A 20,848-nucleotide genomic window follows, 5' to 3' on the forward strand; every position below is an offset into this window, starting at 1 on the left:
TTGGCTGAAGGCCGTCGCTCGCACACTCGTTTTCCGGGATGGAGGCGGTCCTAGAAGGAGCACGACTTCCGGCGTAAGGTGTAGTCGTCGCGTGTCCGGTCAGATGGCGGCACCTTTGCTTCACACGCGGTTGCCCGGAGATGCCGCCGCTTCGGCAGCTGCAGTCAAGACGCTGGCCGCGTCGAGGACCGGGTAAGAACCAAGGACGCTTCCTTCTGCGCGTCTGGGACCAAAGCCCAGGACCGGGATTAGGGGAGAGGAGCTGAAGAGTCTGGGACAGAGCTAACGGAGTGGGGTGGGAGCAGAGGGAAGAGGGTCACTTCATGTCCTCAAGAGTGAGTCCATGCCCCTTAGATGGGTAATAAAAGTGGGAGAGGGGATGGAAAAATGAACCTATTCGCTGTTCCATAGTCCCTCCTTTCTCCCCACTGGTTCCCTTATAGCATCCCAGGCCTGGGTACTGCATTCTGTTCCTTTACTCTTTCCTCCTGCTTCTTCGACTAGCTTTGGAAAGAGGTCCCTGGGCTATTTGGGTTATTAGCCAAATGCTGCCACTGACGGAAAATTACGTCTTACGTTTTGCTTGTTTTTTTAAAATTTGTTTTGACACACGTTTGTTTAACAGTGTTTATATCTAGCTCAGCTTTTAAAGCCCCTAACGCCCGTAAAACACTTCGGGGTTTAACTTTGAGAGTCCTTAGCAGGATGCTATGTTTTTTCACTAATCTCTGTTTAAAAGAAGCAAACTTTGCGGAACACTTGGCATAATATCACTCATTTTATATATATATATGTATATATACATATATATATATATATATATATATATATATATATATATATGCAGGCTCAGCGGCCATGGCTCACGGGCCCAGCCGCCCCGCGGTATGTGGGATCTTCCCCTACCGGGGCACGAACCCGTGTCCCCTGCATCAGCAGGCGGACTCTCAACCACTGCGCCACCAGGGAAGCCCGTATAATATATTTTTTTTAAGTGCCTACTTTTGGCGTTAGGCATGGGGGACAGTATATCAAAAGAGACAGTGTCCCTGGTCTCAACAGACCTTCAGTCTAAGGTGGGAAAGACAGTAGATAAGTAAACGATGATTTCAGATAGAGGTAACTGCTGTGAAGAAATAAAACAGTGTGATGGTAGGGGAGAGGGAGAGGATGGGTACTTTCGATTTCTGATGGGGAAGGTCTCTGACATTTGAGCTTCAACTTGAATGAAGACAAGGGTCCAACCACGTACACATCTGGAGAGTGTTTCTGACAGAGGGAATAATAAGTAAAATGGGAATCTGCTTGGCAGGTTTGAAGAACAGAAAGGACCCTGGCTGCAGTACAGTAAGTGGTTAGAGGTGAGGTCAGAGAGGTAGGCAGGGGCCAGATTAATGTAGGACCTTGAAGACGATAAAGAGTAGGAAACCTTTGGAGAATTTAAGTAAGAGAGTAGAGTAGCATGATCTGTCTTAAGTTTTTGAAAGATCATTAGATCACTGAATGAAGAGTGGATTGCTGGGGGACTCAAGTGGAAGGAGGGAGGCCAATTAGGAGACTTTAGCAGTAGTCCCACTGAATGATGTTGTTTCAATAAGTGTTGGCTGTTATAGCTTTTATTTTTCCCTGTCATGCACTTAATGGCTTGATAATCTTGGTTCTATAGGCTTTCAGATATGCTTGCACTAGAAAATGATTTCTTCAATTCTCCCCCAAGAAAAACTGTTCGGTTTGGTGGAACTGTGACAGAAGTGTTGCTGAAGTACAGAAAGGTAAGAGGTGATAATGTGAGGTTGGTGGGTTTTTTTCCCAGCTTTATTGAAATATAATTGATATATTGAGGTTTGATTTTTGCTAGTCAGAATACAATTATAGCTGTTATACTAAAAACCAGTAGATAAATAAAATGGATTTTAGATATCAATATTGAAATCAAATAAATTTAACAACAGCACGGTGCTGTCAGTTCAAAATTAGAGTAGTAACCCCTTTACTGAGGTTTCACATCTTCAAGTGCTTTATTTACCTAGTGTCTTTTAAAATCTTTAGCAAGTAGTAGAATAAAAAACCATTAGATCAAAGCATTTTATTTCTTTTTTTAAAAATAAATTTATTTATTTTATTTATTTATTTTTGACTGTGTCAGGTCTTTGTTGCTGTGCATGGGTTTTCTCTAGTTGCGGCGAGCGGGGGCTATTCTTCATTGCAGTATGTGGGCTTCTCATTGTGGTGGCTTCTCGTTGCAGAGCACGGCTCTAGGTGCGCGAGCTTCAGTAGTTGTGGCACGTGGGCTCAGTAGTTGTGGCTCGCGGGCTCTAGAGTGCAGGCTCAGTAGTTGTGGCACACAACTATGTTGCGGCTTAGTTGCTCCTCTGCATGTGGGATCTTCCCAGACCAGGGATTGAACCTGTGTCCCCTGCATTGGCAGGTGGATGCCTAACCACTGCGCCACCAGGGAAGTCCCACATTTTATTTCTTAAGGAATTACCAAAGCATTGCTTTGGGACAATAAACCAGCTCTATTAATGGGGATTTTTTTTTTTTTGGCTTTGTTTTTGTGTTAGTTTAGAAGTGATTCTGCTGTATCTCAGCAATGGTGGGAAAATATGCATTACTGTCCATTTTTATATGTAACCTGCATTTATATCCATATATATGATTGGATAGTATCATGGAATATTGACTATCATATTCAAATGTCAGTACACAAGTATAGCTAAATATGAATGGCCTGTTGTCATTTTCTTATTTCTAAACCCCCTAGCTACACTAACATGAGTTTTAAAATTTTCGTAGTCAGGATTTTATAATCCGCAACTGATATGTGTATGTTACAATGTTCTTTTTGTAAAAGTTAAAAATCCTGCTGTTGGTCTTTAACTGGAAACCCAAGCAAGGAAAAATTCATTTTTTTTCCCCCCTTCCTGTTAAGGGGGAAACAAATGACTTTGAGTTGTTGAAGAACCAGCTGTCAGATCCAGAGATAAAGGTAATTAATTTTGTGTTTGATTATTAGCAAAGTTGTTGCCACTTTGTAGAGACATTGGTTTGCACTTTTGGTCCTATTCCATTCTCTAGAACTTGCTCTATGATCCTTCTTTAATGGTTCTCAACCAGGGGCACTTTTGCCCCTGAGGTAATTTGGTGATGAACTGGAGACTTTTTTTTTGCGGTACGTGGGCCTCTCACTATTGTGGCCTCTCCCGTTGCGGAGCACAGGCTCCGGACGCGCAGGCCCAGCAGCCATGGCCCACGGGCCCAGCCGCTCCGCGGCACGTGGGATTCTCCCGGACCGGGGCACGAACCCGCGTCCCCTGCATCAGCAGGCGGACTCTCAACCACTGCGCCACCAGGGAAGCCCATGGAGACAGTTTTGATTGCCACGACTGGGAGAAGTTGGAAGAGTGCTACTGGCATCTAGTGAGTGGATGATAGGGATGCTGCTAAACATCCTACAATACACGTGGCAGCCCTTCACAGCAGTGAATGATCTGGCCCCAAATGCCAGTAGTCCTGAGGTTGAGAAACCCTGCTTTAATTTTTCCTTTTTAGAACCTTTCTTCTATGCTGCATGCAACTCTCATGTCTCTCCAGTTCTAAAACAACAAAACAAAACAAAGAAACAACAAAAAATGACTTGTCTTTCAAACTACTACTCTTTCAGTGTTTTTGGAAATGGTTCAAGGTATATATACCTGTCATGTAGTAACAACTCAGTAAATGTTATTTCCCTTTTCTTCCTTTATTGCCCAGTTTTGGAAAGAATAGTCTGTTACTGTGGGCAGTGGTAGTTAAATTGCCTGGCATTAAAATCCCAACTCCATTGTTTCCCAGTGTGTGATATTGGGCATGTTGTTTAACCTCTTTGCCTCTGTTTTCCTCCTTGTAAAACCAGAGAAATGAGAGAAGTACTTTAAATGTAGCTGTTTTAAGAGGATCCAATGAGTTAATATACAAGAAGCATTTAGAACAGCCTCTGACTCAGAGGACTTTGTAATTGTTAGTTGTTGTTCCTGTTGACAGTCTGCATTTTCTCATTTCTCATTCATGTTTAAATCCACTGTTAAGTCCACTGCTGTATTTACTATGACAGAAGTTACCAGTGATTTCTTATGTGTTGATTTCAGTGGACTTCTTTTTTATTTTTTAAAGCCCCATAGTAATTCCTTGTAGCAGTTTATACAATTGACTACCCATTTCTTAAAACCTTTCCTTCAAGACTTCCCTGGCGGTCCAATGGTTAAGACTTAGCGCTTCCACTGCAGAGGGTGCAGGTTTGATCCCTGGTTGGGGAACTGAGATCCCGAGCATGCTGCGTGGCGTGGCCAAAAAATAGAATAAAATGAAAAAACAAAAAACCCCTTTCCTTTGGTTTCTTTGATCTTCCTGTCTTCTTATCACTTATCTCTAATCATTTTCTTGACAGGTTCTTCTTAAATTTGGCATTGATTGGATTTCCAATCTTAACCCTTTCCTCACTTTACAGATTCATCCTGTGTGTTTTCCTTATGCCCTCATGGCTTTGAAATTTATCTGTGTCCTGATAACTTCCAGATTTGCATCTATAGCTCAGATTGCTCTTGTGGACTCCAGACCTGTTTCTTTCTTTCTTTTTTTTTAAATCTTAAAATTTTTATTTAATTTAATTTATTTTTTATCGAAGTATAGTTGAATTACAATGCTGTACAGATGTCTTAACTGCCAGCCCACAGGTGTTACAAGTGCCCTGAACTTAGCATTCTCTCTCTCCCAAACCCACGTCTGCAGCTTTCTTTATGTGCTTAAATGATTTATTGCTTATCTCTGTCTCAGCCTAAGTCATCTCTAAAGCACATTCTAAACATGTCATTGCCCTACTTCATGCCCACTGAAGAATAAAGGACCAGCTTCTTAGCATGGTCTGCAACAAATTTTCAGTGTTCAGTCCCACTAGATACTTTATTTCTTAAATTTGCCATTTCTGTTCATCTTTAGGGCTTTGCATGTGCCTTTTTTTTTCTGGCTGTAAGAGGTCCTCTGTATCTACTTTGTTTGCTACCTATTTGAGCATGGGCTCTGGTTACATAGCCTCCCTCCCTTACTGGCTTTATGACTGAGGGCAAGCTACTGCATTTCAGTGCCTCAGTATCCCCAGCTATAAAATGGGAACCAATGGTAGTACCTATCTCATGGAGCGGTTGTAAGGATTAAACGAGTTAATATATGTTAAAGTCTTAGAATAATGCCTTGCACATAGTTAGTCTTATATTAGTGTTTATTATTATTATTACTGTAATTATAAAACTCCTACTCTTTGAGACCCAACTGCAATATCATCTTCGCCAATGAACTTTCTCAGGTTCTGTCTAAGCACATGGTTGTTCATTCAGTCCATACCCTACACTGCCAGCAGATCTTTCTAATTGTAAATTTGGCTTACAAGGACTTCACTGATTTGTCTGGCCCCTCTTTGCTCCCCAGATTTATCTGTTGGCTTGCTTGCTCACGATATAGTCCAGCCATACTGAACTACTTTTGGTTTTCTGAAGACATGCTTTTACCTCTGTAAAGTATAGAGCCCCCAAGAATACTGACTCTGTTTAAAGACAATGGAAGCATCACTTCTTTAGAGCTTTCTTTAAAGACCTGTGCATTCTTCCACAGGTACGAAGAACCACATTCTTTGTGTTCTGCTGTATTTTATATCAGCACATCTCCTTGGGATTTTGACAGACCAAGAATCACATCATTTGTGGCCACATTAGTTCAGAGGAGTGTTAAAATAATTTGTTTCTAATAATAGTTCAGTACTAAAGCACCAAAGTCTCTGACTGGTTTACTTTAAAAAGTGGAGCAGTTTAAATGTTGTCCTTATAATTTTGTTGTACTTGTTTTAGTGGGAAAGTGACAGGATAGAGCCAACTTATTTTTATTTGTGTGTAACTTAGCTTGTCTTCTCTGTTTCAGGCCTTGTTATCCTTAATGACCGTGGACATTATGAAGTTACTGTAGTGCAAATGAGTTGCGACTTACTTTATTTTATTACCAGGTTACTTAGGGTTCATCGGTAAATAGTCAGTGTCATTGAGGTTTGTCACATAGATAATGCATAGGAAGCACTCACTGGTGAACCGGTGGGGAAAACGTGGGGAGCTTCTTCATGTGGGGCAAGGCATTGTGGGAAAGTGGGCAGAGCGTTGATCTAGGCGGACAGGTTTTTTTTTTTAAACATCCTATTGGAGTATAATTGCTTTACAATGGTGTGTTAGTTTCTGCTTTATAACAAAGTGAATCATCTATACATATACATACATCCCCATATCTCCTCCCTCTTGCATCTCCCTCCCATCCTCCCTATCCCACCTCTCTAGGTGATCACAAAGCACTGAGCTGATCTCCTTGTGCTGTACGGCTGCTTCCCACTAGCTATCTGTTTTATATTGGATAGTGTATATATGTCCATGCCACTCTCTCACTTTGTCCCAGCTTACCCTTTCCCCCTCCCCGTGTCCTCAAGTCCATTCTCTACGTCTGTGTCTTTATTCCTGTAGGCGGTCAGGTTTGAACCTAGTTTTTTACTGGTTTGGTTGGGCAAATTGCTTATTAATCTTTCTTAGGCTCAGTTGCCTCAACTGTAAAATGGGAATAACAGTAATCCATTTGCAGCATTGTTAGGATTCGGAAAAGGTATATACGTGCGGTGTTGAGCACCGTGCCTGGCACATGGTGTGTTCTCACTAAATGACACTCCCTATAAGTAGTCTGTTGCTGTAGGTCCAGCCCTGTCTGCTAATAGTTTATCACTGCAGGTTCAACACTGTCTGTTTGTAGTCTGTTGCTAAAGGTACAACACCGTATGTCTCTTTCCCCTACTGAGTCTTAGTCAGCATTAACCATTTTCTTTCAAAAATTAGGGCCTTTTTTTTTTTTCTTTTTCTTTTTTGGCTGTGCTGCCCAGCTTGCGGGGTCTTAGTTTCCCAACCAGGGATTGAATCTGCACCCTCAGCAGTGAAAGCCACTGGACCACCAGGGAATTCCCCAAAATTAGGGGCTTTAATTTTTTTCTTGTGTATGCTGTATATATGCATGAATACAAACAGTATCTTTATTAAATATAACTGATATCTTATTCTCTACATGGCTTTTTTTTTTTTTTTTTTTTTGCGGTACGCGGGCCTCCCACTGCTGCGGCCTCTCCCGTTGCGGAGCACAGGCTCCGGACGCGCAGGCTCAGCGGCCATGGCTCACGGGCCCAGCCGCTCCGCGGCACGTGGGATCCTTCCGGACCGGGGCACGAACCCGTGTCCCCTGCATCGGCAGGCGGACTCTCAACCACTGCGCCACCAGGGAAGCCCTACATGGCTTTTTTGTATTGCTATTTAGATTTTCCCATGTCACTAAAAGTATTATGAATAGTAATTTTATTGTCTGAAAAATATTTAATGGAGTAGTGGAACCATCATTTATATAGAACACATTTTAATTCATTTAAACCCATTTGAAGGTTGGGTTAAGAAAAAGTTACATTTATTGATGACTCTAGTTAATCAGCTTAGATGAATGTTGTCAACATGCTTGCAGGTCAGCATGAGTATAGAGGAAGTAGAGGTACCTGTTGGTCCTTGTGATCTTAGAATATTTGAATCTGTTACAATTCTTTAGTTTAAAGAAGTCCCAGGTGTCAGCATTTGAGGTGTTCTCACTTTTCTAGGGCAAACAAAAGTGATTAGAATTAAGTATTGCATTTGATTCTTTTTCCTGTATATCAGTTATTATATTACTTTAAAAAAAAAGGAAAATTTATTGTAACATCTTTTTCCATTTTGATACAAACTAAGAAGTTTTCACCCCAACTTTGGCTTAAGTCCAAGTTTGTGACATTTTTTTCCCTCAATTTAAATTTTTTTTTTTTTTTGATGTGGACGGTTTTTTCTTTAAGTGTTTATTGAATTTGTTACAATGTTGCTTCTGTTTTATGTTTTGGTTTTTTGGCCACGAGCAATGTGGGATCTTAGCTCCCTGACTAGGGATCGAACCCGAACCCACACGCCCTGCATCATAAGGTAAAGTCTTAACTACTGGACCACCAGGAAAGTCCCTAAATATTATTGATAGATGATCAATGCCAGATAGATATCATTTCTCTGTTATTTGAGAGAATTTGTGATTTTGAACGTACTTTTCTTTGTTTAACTTAAGGATGACCAGATCATTAACTGGCTGCTGGAATTCCGTTCCTCCATCATGTACTTGACAAAAGACTTTGAGCAGCTTATTAATATTCTGTTGGTAAGTTCGCCATTTATTTCATCAACTATTATGTGTAATTCAGTACTTCGAAAATAGTATATATTGTATCAGTAAAATGTTCCTTTTGTCTTTCTCTCTCTCCCACCTCTAGAGGTTGCGGTGGTTAAATAGAAGTCAGACAGTGGTGGAGGAATATTTAGCTTTCCTTGGTAATCTTGTATCAGCACAGACTGTCTTCCTTAGACCATGTCTCAGCATGATTGCTTCTCATTTTGTACCTCGTAAGTGACTGCTCTTTGCTTGTTTTGATTTTTATTTTTTTAAATATCTCTATTAAAAAGTTACCTTCCCACTATATTTTGGAGATTATGCCACCATGGAAGATTCCAGGATGCTTATTGGCAGCAGTTCTGGTACATGTCTGTCCCCTATAATGACCTCTGTGGAAGTGTCTAGATTCATTTGTTGCTATGATTTTTATGGATTGTAATTTGCTTTAGTGAGCTTCTGACGAAGTCTTGGAACTCAGGGATTTTTAGCTACTTAAACCTCCTGCCCCCATTGTAAATTTTATTGTATTAAGTTTGGACAATGGAAAAATCACTCTTTTATGTAGCTGTTGATTGTTTAGATCAATATTAGAAGAATAACATATTTCCTTTTTTCTTCAAAAGCCCGAGTGGTCACTAAGGAAGGTGACATAGATGTTTCGGATTCTGATGACGAAGATGATAGTAAGTATAAAGAGGATTAAAGCAAAGACTGCCTCCCGTGTCTTAGTGAATGCATGCTGAATGCTGAAGTATCCTGGCACCTCCAGGACTTAATCTAATACGTAGACTGCAACAAAAGGCAACCTTCGATGGAATCGTTTTGTTATATTTAATGTTAATGTGCAATCAGTTGCCCTTAATGGCATTATTTATAGTCTTCGTTGATAGTCGGTCATGGAGAAAACTCTTGAAATTATTATTTTGCTGACACATGATTCAGTTTTGGTTAGCAGGCATTTTTAGACTTAGGTAGATAATTGTTCAGTTTTCAGTTTTATCTTCATGCTCATACTCTCCCTTTTCACCTTGTAGATCTTCCTGCAAATTTTGACACATGTCACAGAGCCTTACAAATAATAGCAAGATATGTCCCATCGTGAGTATACTTTGGTTACTTATTTTGAATTGTGGTGTTTAAGTCTCAAGAAAATTATGATTGGTTAGTAGAAAATTGTAAAATGTTCATAGCATCAAAACTGAAATTATATGCTGCATATTTTTTGTATCCTGTTGATATCAGATCACATTCTACAAAAAATGGCATTTCAGTTCTCTATTCATTGTCTTTAACTATTTTTCAAAACTTGTATGCAAATTCTCCCCTCCAGCTTTTTATGGTGGTTAGAATTTTGCTTTTATGTTCAACAGACACGATAGCCAAAACTTTTCAGTGAGAAGCCCCTGCGTTTGTGCCATGCCATATGAATAAAAATTAGTTCTAAGAAAATCTTTTAAGGTGTGTAGGTTTCTTCTGGAGGGGTGAACTTCAAATTCCCCCAGTAAGTTTAGCAAATAAGCTAACTTTAAAAAGTCCAAGTTGATAATTTTTTCTCCTTTTTAAAATAATATATATGTGCAGTGATTTTAAACTGAAGCTCTTCATTAAACTTTTGTGGAAAAAAGGATCCCCCCCTTTAATTTGCTGTTGATATCAAACTTAATAGAAGCTTATTTTTCCCCAAGTTGTTACCGATTTTCTCTGAAGCCATGCATTTATTTTCAGTTCCAATTCCTTGAAATAGGAGCTACTGTTTGCCTCCTGTATCTATATTTGCTCTTATAATGGAAATGTTAGCCTTCTAAGGAAGTCCAGTTAACATGGATTGGTTGCATGTTTTTTCTTTTTAAAATAGAACACCATGGTTTCTTATGCCGATACTGGTGGAAAAATTTCCGTTTGTTCGAAAATCAGAGAGAACATTGGTAAGAAATCTTTTCATGGGGGAAACTAATGGAAAAGTTGTTTTTTGTTATGTAGTTTTAGCTGAGTTTACGTCTTTTTCTTAAAAGTTGTTTTGTCTGCTGAATTTTAAACTCAAGGCTAAGAATTTGACTCAGATTCCTTTCTTAGCAACCAACTGACTGAGGGTTCTCAGTGCTTTTTCTCTTATTCCTACGTGCAAGTCAAAGGCAGAGTCCATTTCAGAAATATCTAAATAGGCTTAATGCTTACACAGATGGGAATTACTAGAAGATAATAGTTCATTTAATACCAATTATAAACATGCTTTATTTGAACATGAAGGCAGAGCCTTCTATAGATGAAGTCTTATGTTTTTTGTATAATATTTAGATCATCTGCCTAACTTTCAATAGTGGTTCCCTTTTAAGCATAGATTATTTTTTCCTAAATAATGTATTACAGGTATTAAATAAGGAGTTAATAACTTTTGCTGCTATTTGTGATGGTGTGCTTCAAGTGGAGTATTACAAATTCTGTATCTCTTATGAACATAATTGCAAAAATTCCCAACAAAATACTAGAAAATTGAACCTAACAACATATGAAAGGAATTATGCACCATGATCAAATGAAATTTATCCTAGGAATGCAAGGTTGATTTAATACCTCAAAACCAATTAGTATACTGTATCAGAATAAATGATAAATACCACATGGTCATCTCAATGGATGGAAAAACACCAAAACCCTTTTATGACAAAAATAGAAGGGAACTTTCTCAACCTGATAAAAGGCATCTATGAAAAATTCACAGCTAACTTTATACTCAATAGTGAAAGACTGAAGTCTTTCCCCTAAGATAAGGAACAAAACAAGGATGTCCACCTTTGCCATTTCTGGTCAGTATTAGCCAGGTGAGTTAAGCAACAAAAAGAAAAAGGCATCCAGATTGGAAAGGAAGAAGTAAAACTATCTCTATTTGCAGATGACATGATCTACATATAGAAAAATCCTAAGGAATCCACAAAAACAGTAGAGGTAATAAATGAGTTCAGTATAGTCACAGAATATAAGATTAATGTATAAAAACTTGTTGTACAGGACAGTGGGGAAAAGAATAGTCTTTTCAACAGTTGGTCTGGGACCAGAGTATGTTCACATGCAAAGAATGAAACAGGATTTATTACACCATATACAAAATTGAACTCAAAGTGGATAAAACTCTTAGAAAATAGATGAAAATATTTGTGACCTTGGATTAGACAACCATTTCTAGATATACCACAAGCAGCCGTAGAAGTAGTTAAATTGGATTTCATCAAAATTAAAAACTGTTGTGCTTCATAGTACACCTTTAAGAAAATGAAAAGATGACTTAAAATGGGGAAATACTTGCAAATGGTGTATCGGATAAAGGCCTTGTATCTAGAGTATATAAATAACTCTTACTGACTCAATAATGAAAAGTCATATAACCCAATTTAAAAATGGACAAAGGGTCTGAATAAGTGTTTCTCCAAAATAGTTATACAAATGGCTAATGAGCACATGAGAAACTCAACATCATTAGCCATTAGGGAAATGCAAGTCAAAACCATGAGATATTGTTTCTTACCAACTAGGATGGCTGTACTCAAAAAGATAGATAACAGCACGTGTTGGCAAGGATGTGGAGAAACCAGAACCCCCCTACCCTGCTGGTGGGAATGTAAAATGGTAAATGGTGCAGCTACTTTGGAAAACAGTCTTACAGTTCCTCAAAAACGTTAAATGTAGAATTGCCATATGACCTAGCATTTCCACTGCTAAGTATATACCCAAGAGAAGTAAAAATATATGTCCACCTGAAAACTTTTACATGAATATTCAAGGCAGCATTATTCATAGTAGCCAAAATATGGAAACCAAATGTTTAGCAGCTTATGAATAAACAGAATGTGCTATGTTTATACATTGTAATATTATTCAGCAATAAAAAAAGAATAGTTTACTTGCTACAACATGAATGGACCTTGAAAACATTATGCTAAAACACCACATGTTGTAAGATTCCACTTATATGGAATGTCTATACTAGGCAAATTCATAGAGAAAGTAGACCAGTGGTTACCTAGGGCTGAGAGGAGGTACATTATTAGAAGATACAAGGTTTTTTTTTAGGGTGATGAAAATGTTCTAAAATTGATTATGGTGATGGTTACACAACTCTGTGAATATACTAAAAACTATTGAATTGTACACTTTATAAATAGGTGAATTTTATATGAATTATATCTCAACAAACCTGCTTTAAAAACACTGTAGAAGTATACAAATCACAAACTTAATTTACTGGGGGTAATTAAATTATACTAGTATTGTGTATATAAACAGTGTTGTTTCTATGTTGCTTGATAGTCTTTTCTGTTTGAATAGTTGAAACTAAAGATTGTGTAATGTTTTGGTTGCATAATTATGAAACATTTATTCTCTGTTGAAATGTTCATCTTTTTATGTTTTAGGAGTGTTATGTTCATAACTTACTAAGGATTAGTGTGTATTTTCCGACCTTGAGACATGAAATTCTGGAGCTTGTTATTGAAAAGCTGCTCAAGTTGGACGTAAGTATTGGGTAATCTGTTTTTCTCTTTGATTTTTATTTATTAAATAGTGTTATAGTATTTGTTACAATCATAATATTTGAAACAGTAGTAGCAACAATGGAAAAAAATCCACAGTTCCACCTTTGATTCATTTCTTTGAACATTTCTTCAACATTTCTTTGAGCATTGATGTGCTGGTGTTTATAGACAGTCCCATCTCTCATGGTTGGGGAACAAGGCATTAATTAAATAGTCACATAAATGGAAAAGTACAGTTGTGGTAAATGCTGTGAATGGAACACATGCGTTATGAGCTAGAAAACCTGATGTAGTCAGAAGAAGTTGGAAATGCATACCTAAGGAAGTTATTTTGGGATTCTTTATACTTTTTTTAGAGGCTTGCGATAAGCTGCAGTGGGAATGAGAAAGTGATGGATTCTGGTGACATGGGGAGGAAAGGTCCTTGAGACTGTATTGGAAGTAGGGGAGTAGAAGGTAAGGGAAAGGTAAGGGAAGGTAAGGGAAGGTAAGGGAGCTACCTTCAAAGGTAGCTCCCTGTGGAATGAAAGTTTGGTGTTGCGGTAACAGTAATAAGAAACGTTAGGAGGAAGTTGCAGGATGATGAGTTCCATTTTGGATGGATTGAGGTGCAGGTGGGGAGCTAGATGGAGAATATTCACCAAGCAGTTGTAGCTGCAGGCAGGGGACTGAGAATGAGGCCAACAGGAGAGAGGAAGTGAGATCGGAAATGAGAGGAAAACCAAGAGTCTGGATACCCAGGGAGGATCTGGAGGGAGGAAGGCTTTAGTAGGCAGCATGAGACTTTAAAAAAAAATATTTTATTTATTTATTTATTTATTTATCATTATTTATTTATTTTTGCCTGCGTCGCGTCTTAGTTGGCAGCATGCGGGATCTTTGTTGCGGCATGCGGTATCTTTTGTTGGCGACGCATGGACTTCTCTCTAGTTGTGGTGTGCGGGTTTTCTCTCTCTAGGGATGTACGGGTGTTCTCTATATAGTTGTGGCGCGCAGTTCCAGAGTGCGTGGGCTCTGTAGTTTGCAGAATGCAGGCTCTCTAGTTGTGGCACACAGGCTCAGTTGCCCCGTGGCATGTGGGATCTTAGTTCCCTGACCAGGGATCGAACCCACGTCCCCTGCATTGGAAGGCGGATTCTTTACCATTGGACCACCAGGGAAGTGCCCTATTGCTGAGCTTTTTAAGGAGGATGAGAAAAGCAAAGTCCTTGGGTTTGGTGTTTAGGATGTAGTCTATTGCTGGAGGGAGCATGGATGGTTAGGAAGTGGGGCTGCTAGAGACCTGGTGAGGGTTTATGGTGTAAAGAGGGGATGAGGCGGGGTGAGAGACATATTTCAGGGTTGGGGAGACTTGAGGTTTGTGGACTAAGGAAATAGGAGTTGATGGGAAGAACATTGATTCTGTAGGAGGTCTAGGAAGGGCTGGAGGTTGGGTGGGCTGGCACATTGCTCACTTGGAGTTAAACCTCTCTGGTCAACTGCATAAATATATTCTTATGGAACATTTTAGAGTATACTTAGGAAGAAGGTCATTTATAGACAGTTGAAAAGGCATGATTTGAGTGGTATGTTAAACAAGATATCTGAAGGGTTATATAGCCAAATAAATATTCATTAATTCAAATTGATTGCATTTAATAATTTTCTCCTCAGTTGATTGATGATATGCTTCTTATACACCATGCGTGTGTCTTGTGCATAGTTAGAGTTGGAATAAACGTTGAGTTTGTTGAAGCTATCTGTTTTAGACCAACATAGCACAGTTCATATTAATTTTATGTACATATGTAGTACAGGGAGCTTAATTTATAATCTTGTAAATTTCTCCATGACCCAGACCCATTTATAGGTTTGCATTGTGATTGTTTATTGAGTTACAGTGCTATATAGGGTGCTAATATGGACATCTTTAAAGCATGTGTATCAGATGAATTTCAAGTCCCTGAATAATGTAGTTATATTTTAAATGCTTTTATTCTTTTTTTTTTCTTTGTTGTAATGTAGGTGAATGCATCCCGGCAGGATATTGAAGATGCTGAGGAAACAGCAACTCAGACTAGTAGTGGAACAGATGCCACAGAAGGGCTCTTTAATATGGTCAGCGTTTATTAATGAAATCAGACATACGCAGTTCACAGTCCCAGAGGGTGGGAAGAAACAGCTAATGGCTTCTCACCTTTTTCAAGGCTTTGAATTAAAACAGTAGTTCAGCAAACTTGAAAATGATTTTTTAAATGAGTAGTTTGCTTTTTTGTTGCTTATTGACTAGTAGAGCTTATTTCCAAGGCTTTGAATTTGGGTTTGGTGAAGTATGTTTCATTTTTATTCTTCTGTTTGTTCTTTGTTTTTTGTAAACCACATATTGTTTGTGAAAGAGTGATAAATGGAAAAGCATACCAATGTAACTTCTGTGTTTTACAAATTGTATACCTTAATGCAGTGCTTCTCTACCTGGGGCAGTGTCTTCAGTTGGGTTCACCGGGAGGAAAGCCTGAGGTGGGGATTCAGGTGCCCTTGGGACAAAGGGTGTGAGGAAGCTGGAAAAGGCAGGGGAAGGAACTAAGTGAGAGTTCGGTCTCAGTTGGAAAGCAGCTCCAGCCTGATCCCCCGCAGAAGCTCTGGAGCGTGAGTTGCAGGATAGAGTTAGTCCTACCTTGAGACCAGAGAGATGGCCTCCTGTGACCTCATGTCAGTCAGTTCTGATGGGGCGGGAATGGGAGCAGCAAGGGCATTTCTCTGGAGAAGGGGGGCAACTGTGAGCTGTCAGCAGCCAATACTCATAGCAGCTCGGGGATGGGCGCCCTGTCCTGGGAAAGGAAACCTGGCACCAACAGTGGGTGCCAGGAGCTGGGGGAAATCTGTGATGTTTGCATGGCCACACTGTAAATGGGTGTCTAAATGAGAATCAGAGGCTGAATCTGTGCTTTCATTTTGAATTCCACGGGTGGTTCTGATTCACACCTCTGTTTGAGAGCCCCTGCCTGGAAAGGTCTTTGTGTATTTTCTTTTATCTTTTAAAGGAAACGATTACCTCAGAATGTTCTTACTAAACTACTTTTACTGAGGCATTTCATGTTAGTTTTTACTTTACTTTCAAAGGACGAAGATGAAGAAACTGACCATGAAACAAAGGCCGATCCAGGAATGCTTGATCAGATGGTCCATCCTGTAGCTGAACGCCTGGACATCCTGCTGTCTTTACTTTTGTCCTACATTAAGGATGTCTGCTATGTAGATGGTAACAACCTGTAGTAGTCACAGTAACCGCTGCTTTGTTGAACACCTACAATGCACTGTGCTGGGTATTTTTCATACTTTAGTACTGATAGAAATCCTGTCAAAATTATGTTTGTCTTCAAAGCCCTTGATGATATTTTCACCGATTACTGTATTGAAAGCTTATATATGGAGTTTGGACAGTTTTAGGTGGACCTCAAGTTCAAGACATTTAAGAAATGGTATAGTAGACGTTGATACATGGTACTTGGTGTTCCGTATTGAATTTAGAGAGTCTAGGTACTTTGGTTTTGCCAGGTGTTGGTACTGTAGTGAACAAATTGATATGCTTCTTGCCCTTACAGAATTTTTAGTCTAGAGGCTTTGCCTCATAATAGGACTGCCATTCAGTCCTATTATTAGGACTTGAATCTGAATTAATATGTTACTACTCTAACTTTTTTGTTGTTATAAAAATAATACATATTGATTAGAGAAAATTTGGAGAATACAGGAAAGGATTTACAAAGTTTATACAGCCACATTCTTACTATTTGGAGAACCATTATTAGCATTTTTTTTTCTTTTCTGTTTGTATGGGTATATGTGTTTTTCTCGGTGAATTTGGGGATCACACTATATGTAGTATTTTATAATCTTCCCTTTTCACCTCTTGTGAACATTTTCTCATACCATTCACTGTTCTTCTAAAACAGTTATATGGATTTAACTGGTTTCTTATTTTTTTTCTCCTCCTGCTTTTTTTGCCATTATAAATAACAGTATAATGAACATCCTTGTATATATATTGTCAATTATTTGCTTGTGATAAATTTCTAGCAGTAGAATTACTGGATCAGAGGGCTTCTGCTTCTAAATGGCAGTTTTACAATGTGTGGCATCACAGTAGTGTGTATGAGATGAGAGCCTGCTTCCTTGCTAGTGCTGGGTTATTGTAATTAAAAAGGGAACTCTGTACAAAATAAAGATGGCATTCCCCACCCCCCGTAGCTTAATAGATGATGTATGTCTTAATGGTGTTTGCTTTTTACAAATTTGGTAAATGAAACTGGTAGCTTGGAAATAATGTCTTTATAAAACTGAAATGCCAAATTTTCTTCGTAGGTAAGCTTGATAACAACAAAACAAAGGATTTATATCGAGATCTCATAACCATCTTTGACAAACTCCTGTTGCCCACCCATGCCTCTTGCCATGTGCAGTTTTTCATGTTTTACCTCTGTAGCTTTAAATTGGTGAGTATGTCATTCACATTATTGTAGCTTATTTTATTCTTTCCCAGAATTTCCCCTTAAAAAGTGGGGGGTGGAGGGAGGTGTGGAATAGAGACCATGAGGTATTTCTTTGTCTTGAGCTCATTTTACTTAGTGCCCCTGATGAAATAACAAGCCCTTTTTCAACCCGTGGAAAGAGCAGAGGGCATTGCTGCTGCCTGTCAGCTTAAGCTGAGTGCTCTGAAAATGTCATCCTGCATTTAGTCCGCTAGGTGGTGCCCTTCCCTTTAATTCAAGCTTTTATTAAAATCTCATAAGGGATATTTAACTGTTTATTTTCTTTATTCTCTTTCAGTTGATCTTAACTAGCCCAAACTAAATTTTTAATCTAGGATTTAAAAACTTTGTTTTTCTATTTTGAGAACAAAGCAAAACAAAAGAACACAGGACTCTTCTTTGCAACTGTTTTGTAGCTTCCTAGAATAGTCCAGGAGAGTTGGTCATGGATAGAAAGGTTAAACTCAATCTGCCCCAAAGCATGTGTTAGTGGCTTTTGAAAAGAGCTATTTGGGAGAAGTTGGAGGTTGCATCCTTTGTTGAAAAGGAGCAAATTGGTCTGTTTTTTTCCTACCATTAGCATAATTAGTCAAATGCCAACTATACTTTATTTATTTTAAAATATTTATTTATTTATTTTGGCTGCACCAGGTCTTCATTGCAGCATGCAGGATCCTTTAGTTGCGGCATGTGGTCTCATATTTGGGGCATGTGTGTGGGATCTGGTTCTCTGACCAGGGATCGAACTCGGGCCGCCTGCATTGGGAGCTCAGGGTCTTACCTACTGGACCACTAGGGAAGTCCCACCGACTATACTTTAGTCTCTATTTCTGGTTAAGTTTGATATGTGCAGTCTGAAAGGTACTGCAGAAGGGGTTCCCACGTGAGCGTGGTTAATCATTGGTTTCCAATTATGGCTAAATATCAGAATCACTTACATAGCTTTATTTATTTGTTTTTTTTTTGGCTGCGCCACTTAGCTTTTGGGATCTTAGCTCCCTGACCAGGGATGGAACCTGGGCCCTGGCAGTGATAGCACCGAATCCTAACTACTGGACCACCAGAGAATTTCCTAACAGAGCTAACAGAGTTTTGGTGGATCCCAAAGCCCTGTCACAAATTTGTAGGGTTCCAAAGCCCTGAAACTGTAGGGTTGATTTTGTTTTTTGGCTGTGTTGGGTCTTGGTTGCTGGGCGTGGGCTTTCTCTAGTTGCAGTGAGCGGGGGCTACCCTTTGTTGCGGTGCATGGGCTTCTGATTGCGATGGCTTCTCTTGTTGCAGAGTACAGGCTCTAGGCGTGCAGGCTTCAGTAGTTGTGGCACACAGGCTCAGTAGTTGTGACTTACGAGCTCTAGAGCTCAGGCTCAGTAGTTGTGGCACACAGGCTTAGTTGCTCTGCGGCATGTGGGATCTTCTTGGACCAGGGCTCGAACCTGTGTCCCCTGCATTGGCAGGTGGATTCTTAACCCCTGCTCCACCAGGGAAGCCCCTATAGGGTTGATTTTGATGCTTAGCTAGTTTTGGGATCCATTGAATTATTTAATGCTGTGGAACACCTTTTGTTTTTAATAGTATTATCTCAAGATGTTTTAAAAATAAGAACCATGATAACGTATTCATTATTTATCTAGCAGTATAACTGAGATACTAGAACTTTACCATATTGGTGAGTTAAAAATCTTAGGATTCGGATCGCCAGAATATCTTAAGCGTTAAAAAAAGATGAGACCAACACCTTCTCTTTTTATAGGGATTTGCAGAAGCATTTTTGGAACATCTGTGGAAAAAATTGCAGGATCCAAATAATCCTGCTATCATCAGGCAAGCTGCTGCAAATTATATTGGAAGCTTTTTGGCAAGAGCTAAATTTGTTCCTCTTATGTAAGTAACCTAATTTTCCAAGTGCTTTTCATATCATCCTTTAAAAAGTATAGTATTGTCTCAAGTCAGAGAAATATCTGCCTTATTTTTTTGGTCTGTCTTTAAAGTGAAAAAATCTGTTCTCCCACTCTATTCAAGAAGTTTATATTTCTGAGAGGCAATTTCAGAATAAAATGTCTCCTTTCAAAATGTAAAACCTCACATGAAAAGCTTTTGTAATCTGTTCTGTATGGTTGCACTTGAATATGAAGATCCATTTGTCTTCATGGATGGTGTACAGTGTTGTATACTGTTTTGATTCTTTTTATAGGTTTGTCATTTTTCATTTGCATTCCGAATCAATTGTATCTGTTAAAGCTGAAGAAAAAAATCCTTTTAAAGGTAATAAATCTATTTAGGAGGCCAGCTCTGGGCCTGTTTCTTCTACTTATCCATGAAGATATCTTTGGACAAGGATGCTATTTAAAAACCCTTTCCTGATAGCTAAAAGCTATCTGGCTGTTCTGTCCTAAATTGTTGACCATGGGATTTCATCAGAACCCCTTAGGGAATGGTGAGGTCAACTGGACTGTCTTTCTCTTGTAAGATGTGAGTAAACATGCCCTGCTCTTTGGCCATATTCCCCCAAGAGGGCTGGGAGGCCATTGGAGAAGCCCTTCTGAGTTGATGAGGAGAAACTGTTCTCCAGCTCTTGGGACTTCAGGCATTCTTAGGGGCCTGCCTGTTGTTCCTAGGAGGTCCATGTGCTTGAGCTTGTAACCGGAAGGCTGTCTTTCCACCTGCCTACCATTTTCTTTCCTTTCTTTGCTTCTCCTCTGTGCCCATGGGTGATAGATACAGAAGCCAATGGACAGACTTTTCTTAGTTTGTAAGGAGAGGCAATTGTGTGTTCTTATGTCATTCTAGTTTTTTATGAAGCAAGTGAAGTTGACTTGAATTTTTCTTTTCTCTAGTACTGTAAAATCATGCCTCGATCTTTTGGTTAAGTGGCTGCACGTATACCTTAATAACCAGGATTCAGGAACAAAGGCATTTTGTGACGTTGCTCTCCACGGACCATTTTATTCAGCCTGCCAAGCTGTGTTCTACACTTTTGTTTTTAGACACAGGCAGCTTTTAAGTGGAAACCTGAAGGAAGGTCAGTGATGTGGGGTGATGGATATGAACTGGAATTTCCTTTTAAGCCCCACTTCTAAAAAGATGTGGGGCTTAAAAATAGTTGTATGAACTCTAGTAGGACAGGGTTTTATCACAAGATAAGTAAAATCACTGCTTTTCTTTGTATAAATAAATGGTAAGCGTCTTGGTTAAAGAGGACCTATTTTATATGGGAACATATGTATAACTGATTCACTTTGTTATAAAGCAGAAACTAACACACCATTGTAAAGCAATTATACTCCAATAAAGATATTAAAAAAAAAAGAGGACCTATTTCTTGTAAGCCATTACATTATGCCATTTTTAGTAATTTTTATCAAAATATACATCAAAGAATCTCCTAACAAAAGACACTTAGGCACAAGTTGGTTTGCTTGCCTCTTAGAATAAGTGTGGTGTCTTTCTTTTTAACATAGGAGAGAAGTATATTTATTGGTTCCAAGACAGTAGTATCTACCTAATTTTTCCTTCTACCTCCATAGTTTTTTGTAA

At 39.0% G+C, this 20,848-nt stretch overlaps 1 protein-coding gene across 4 annotated transcripts in view; it reads left to right on the forward strand.

Annotated features, from left to right (window-relative positions):
• Positions 1 to 99: 99 nt before the first annotated feature.
• RRN3 (RRN3 homolog, RNA polymerase I transcription factor) overlaps positions 100 to 20,848 on the forward strand; it is a 28,247-nt gene continuing 7,498 nt past the window's right edge. For 2 of the 4 annotated variants that reach the window (XR_009522139.1, XM_060031781.1), the window contains exons 1-14: positions 100 to 192; positions 1,667 to 1,772; positions 2,933 to 2,989; positions 8,179 to 8,268; positions 8,381 to 8,510; positions 8,904 to 8,963; positions 9,315 to 9,378; positions 10,136 to 10,205; positions 12,687 to 12,785; positions 14,811 to 14,903; positions 15,906 to 16,044; positions 17,148 to 17,278; positions 19,065 to 19,195; positions 20,149 to 20,333. Coding sequence is in view for 3 of the 4 variants with exons in the window: in XM_060031781.1 (XP_059887764.1) it covers positions 104 to 192; positions 1,667 to 1,772; positions 2,933 to 2,989; positions 8,179 to 8,268; positions 8,381 to 8,510; positions 8,904 to 8,963; positions 9,315 to 9,378; positions 10,136 to 10,205; positions 12,687 to 12,785; positions 14,811 to 14,903; positions 15,906 to 16,044; positions 17,148 to 17,278; positions 19,065 to 19,195; positions 20,149 to 20,333 (1,444 nt within the window). In the remaining variant the exon portion in view is untranslated. The remainder of the gene's footprint in view (positions 193 to 1,666; positions 1,773 to 2,932; positions 2,990 to 8,178; positions 8,269 to 8,380; positions 8,511 to 8,903; positions 8,964 to 9,314; positions 9,379 to 10,135; positions 10,206 to 12,686; positions 12,786 to 14,810; positions 14,904 to 15,905; positions 16,045 to 17,147; positions 17,279 to 19,064; positions 19,196 to 20,148; positions 20,334 to 20,848) is intronic. The other 2 variants (XM_060031782.1, XM_060031783.1) reach the window with 2 other exon arrangements.

The sequence above is a fragment of the Delphinus delphis genome, chromosome 15 (genome assembly GCF_949987515.2).
Source record: "Delphinus delphis chromosome 15, mDelDel1.2, whole genome shotgun sequence".
In the NCBI taxonomy this organism is placed as follows: Eukaryota; Metazoa; Chordata; class Mammalia; order Artiodactyla; family Delphinidae; genus Delphinus; species Delphinus delphis.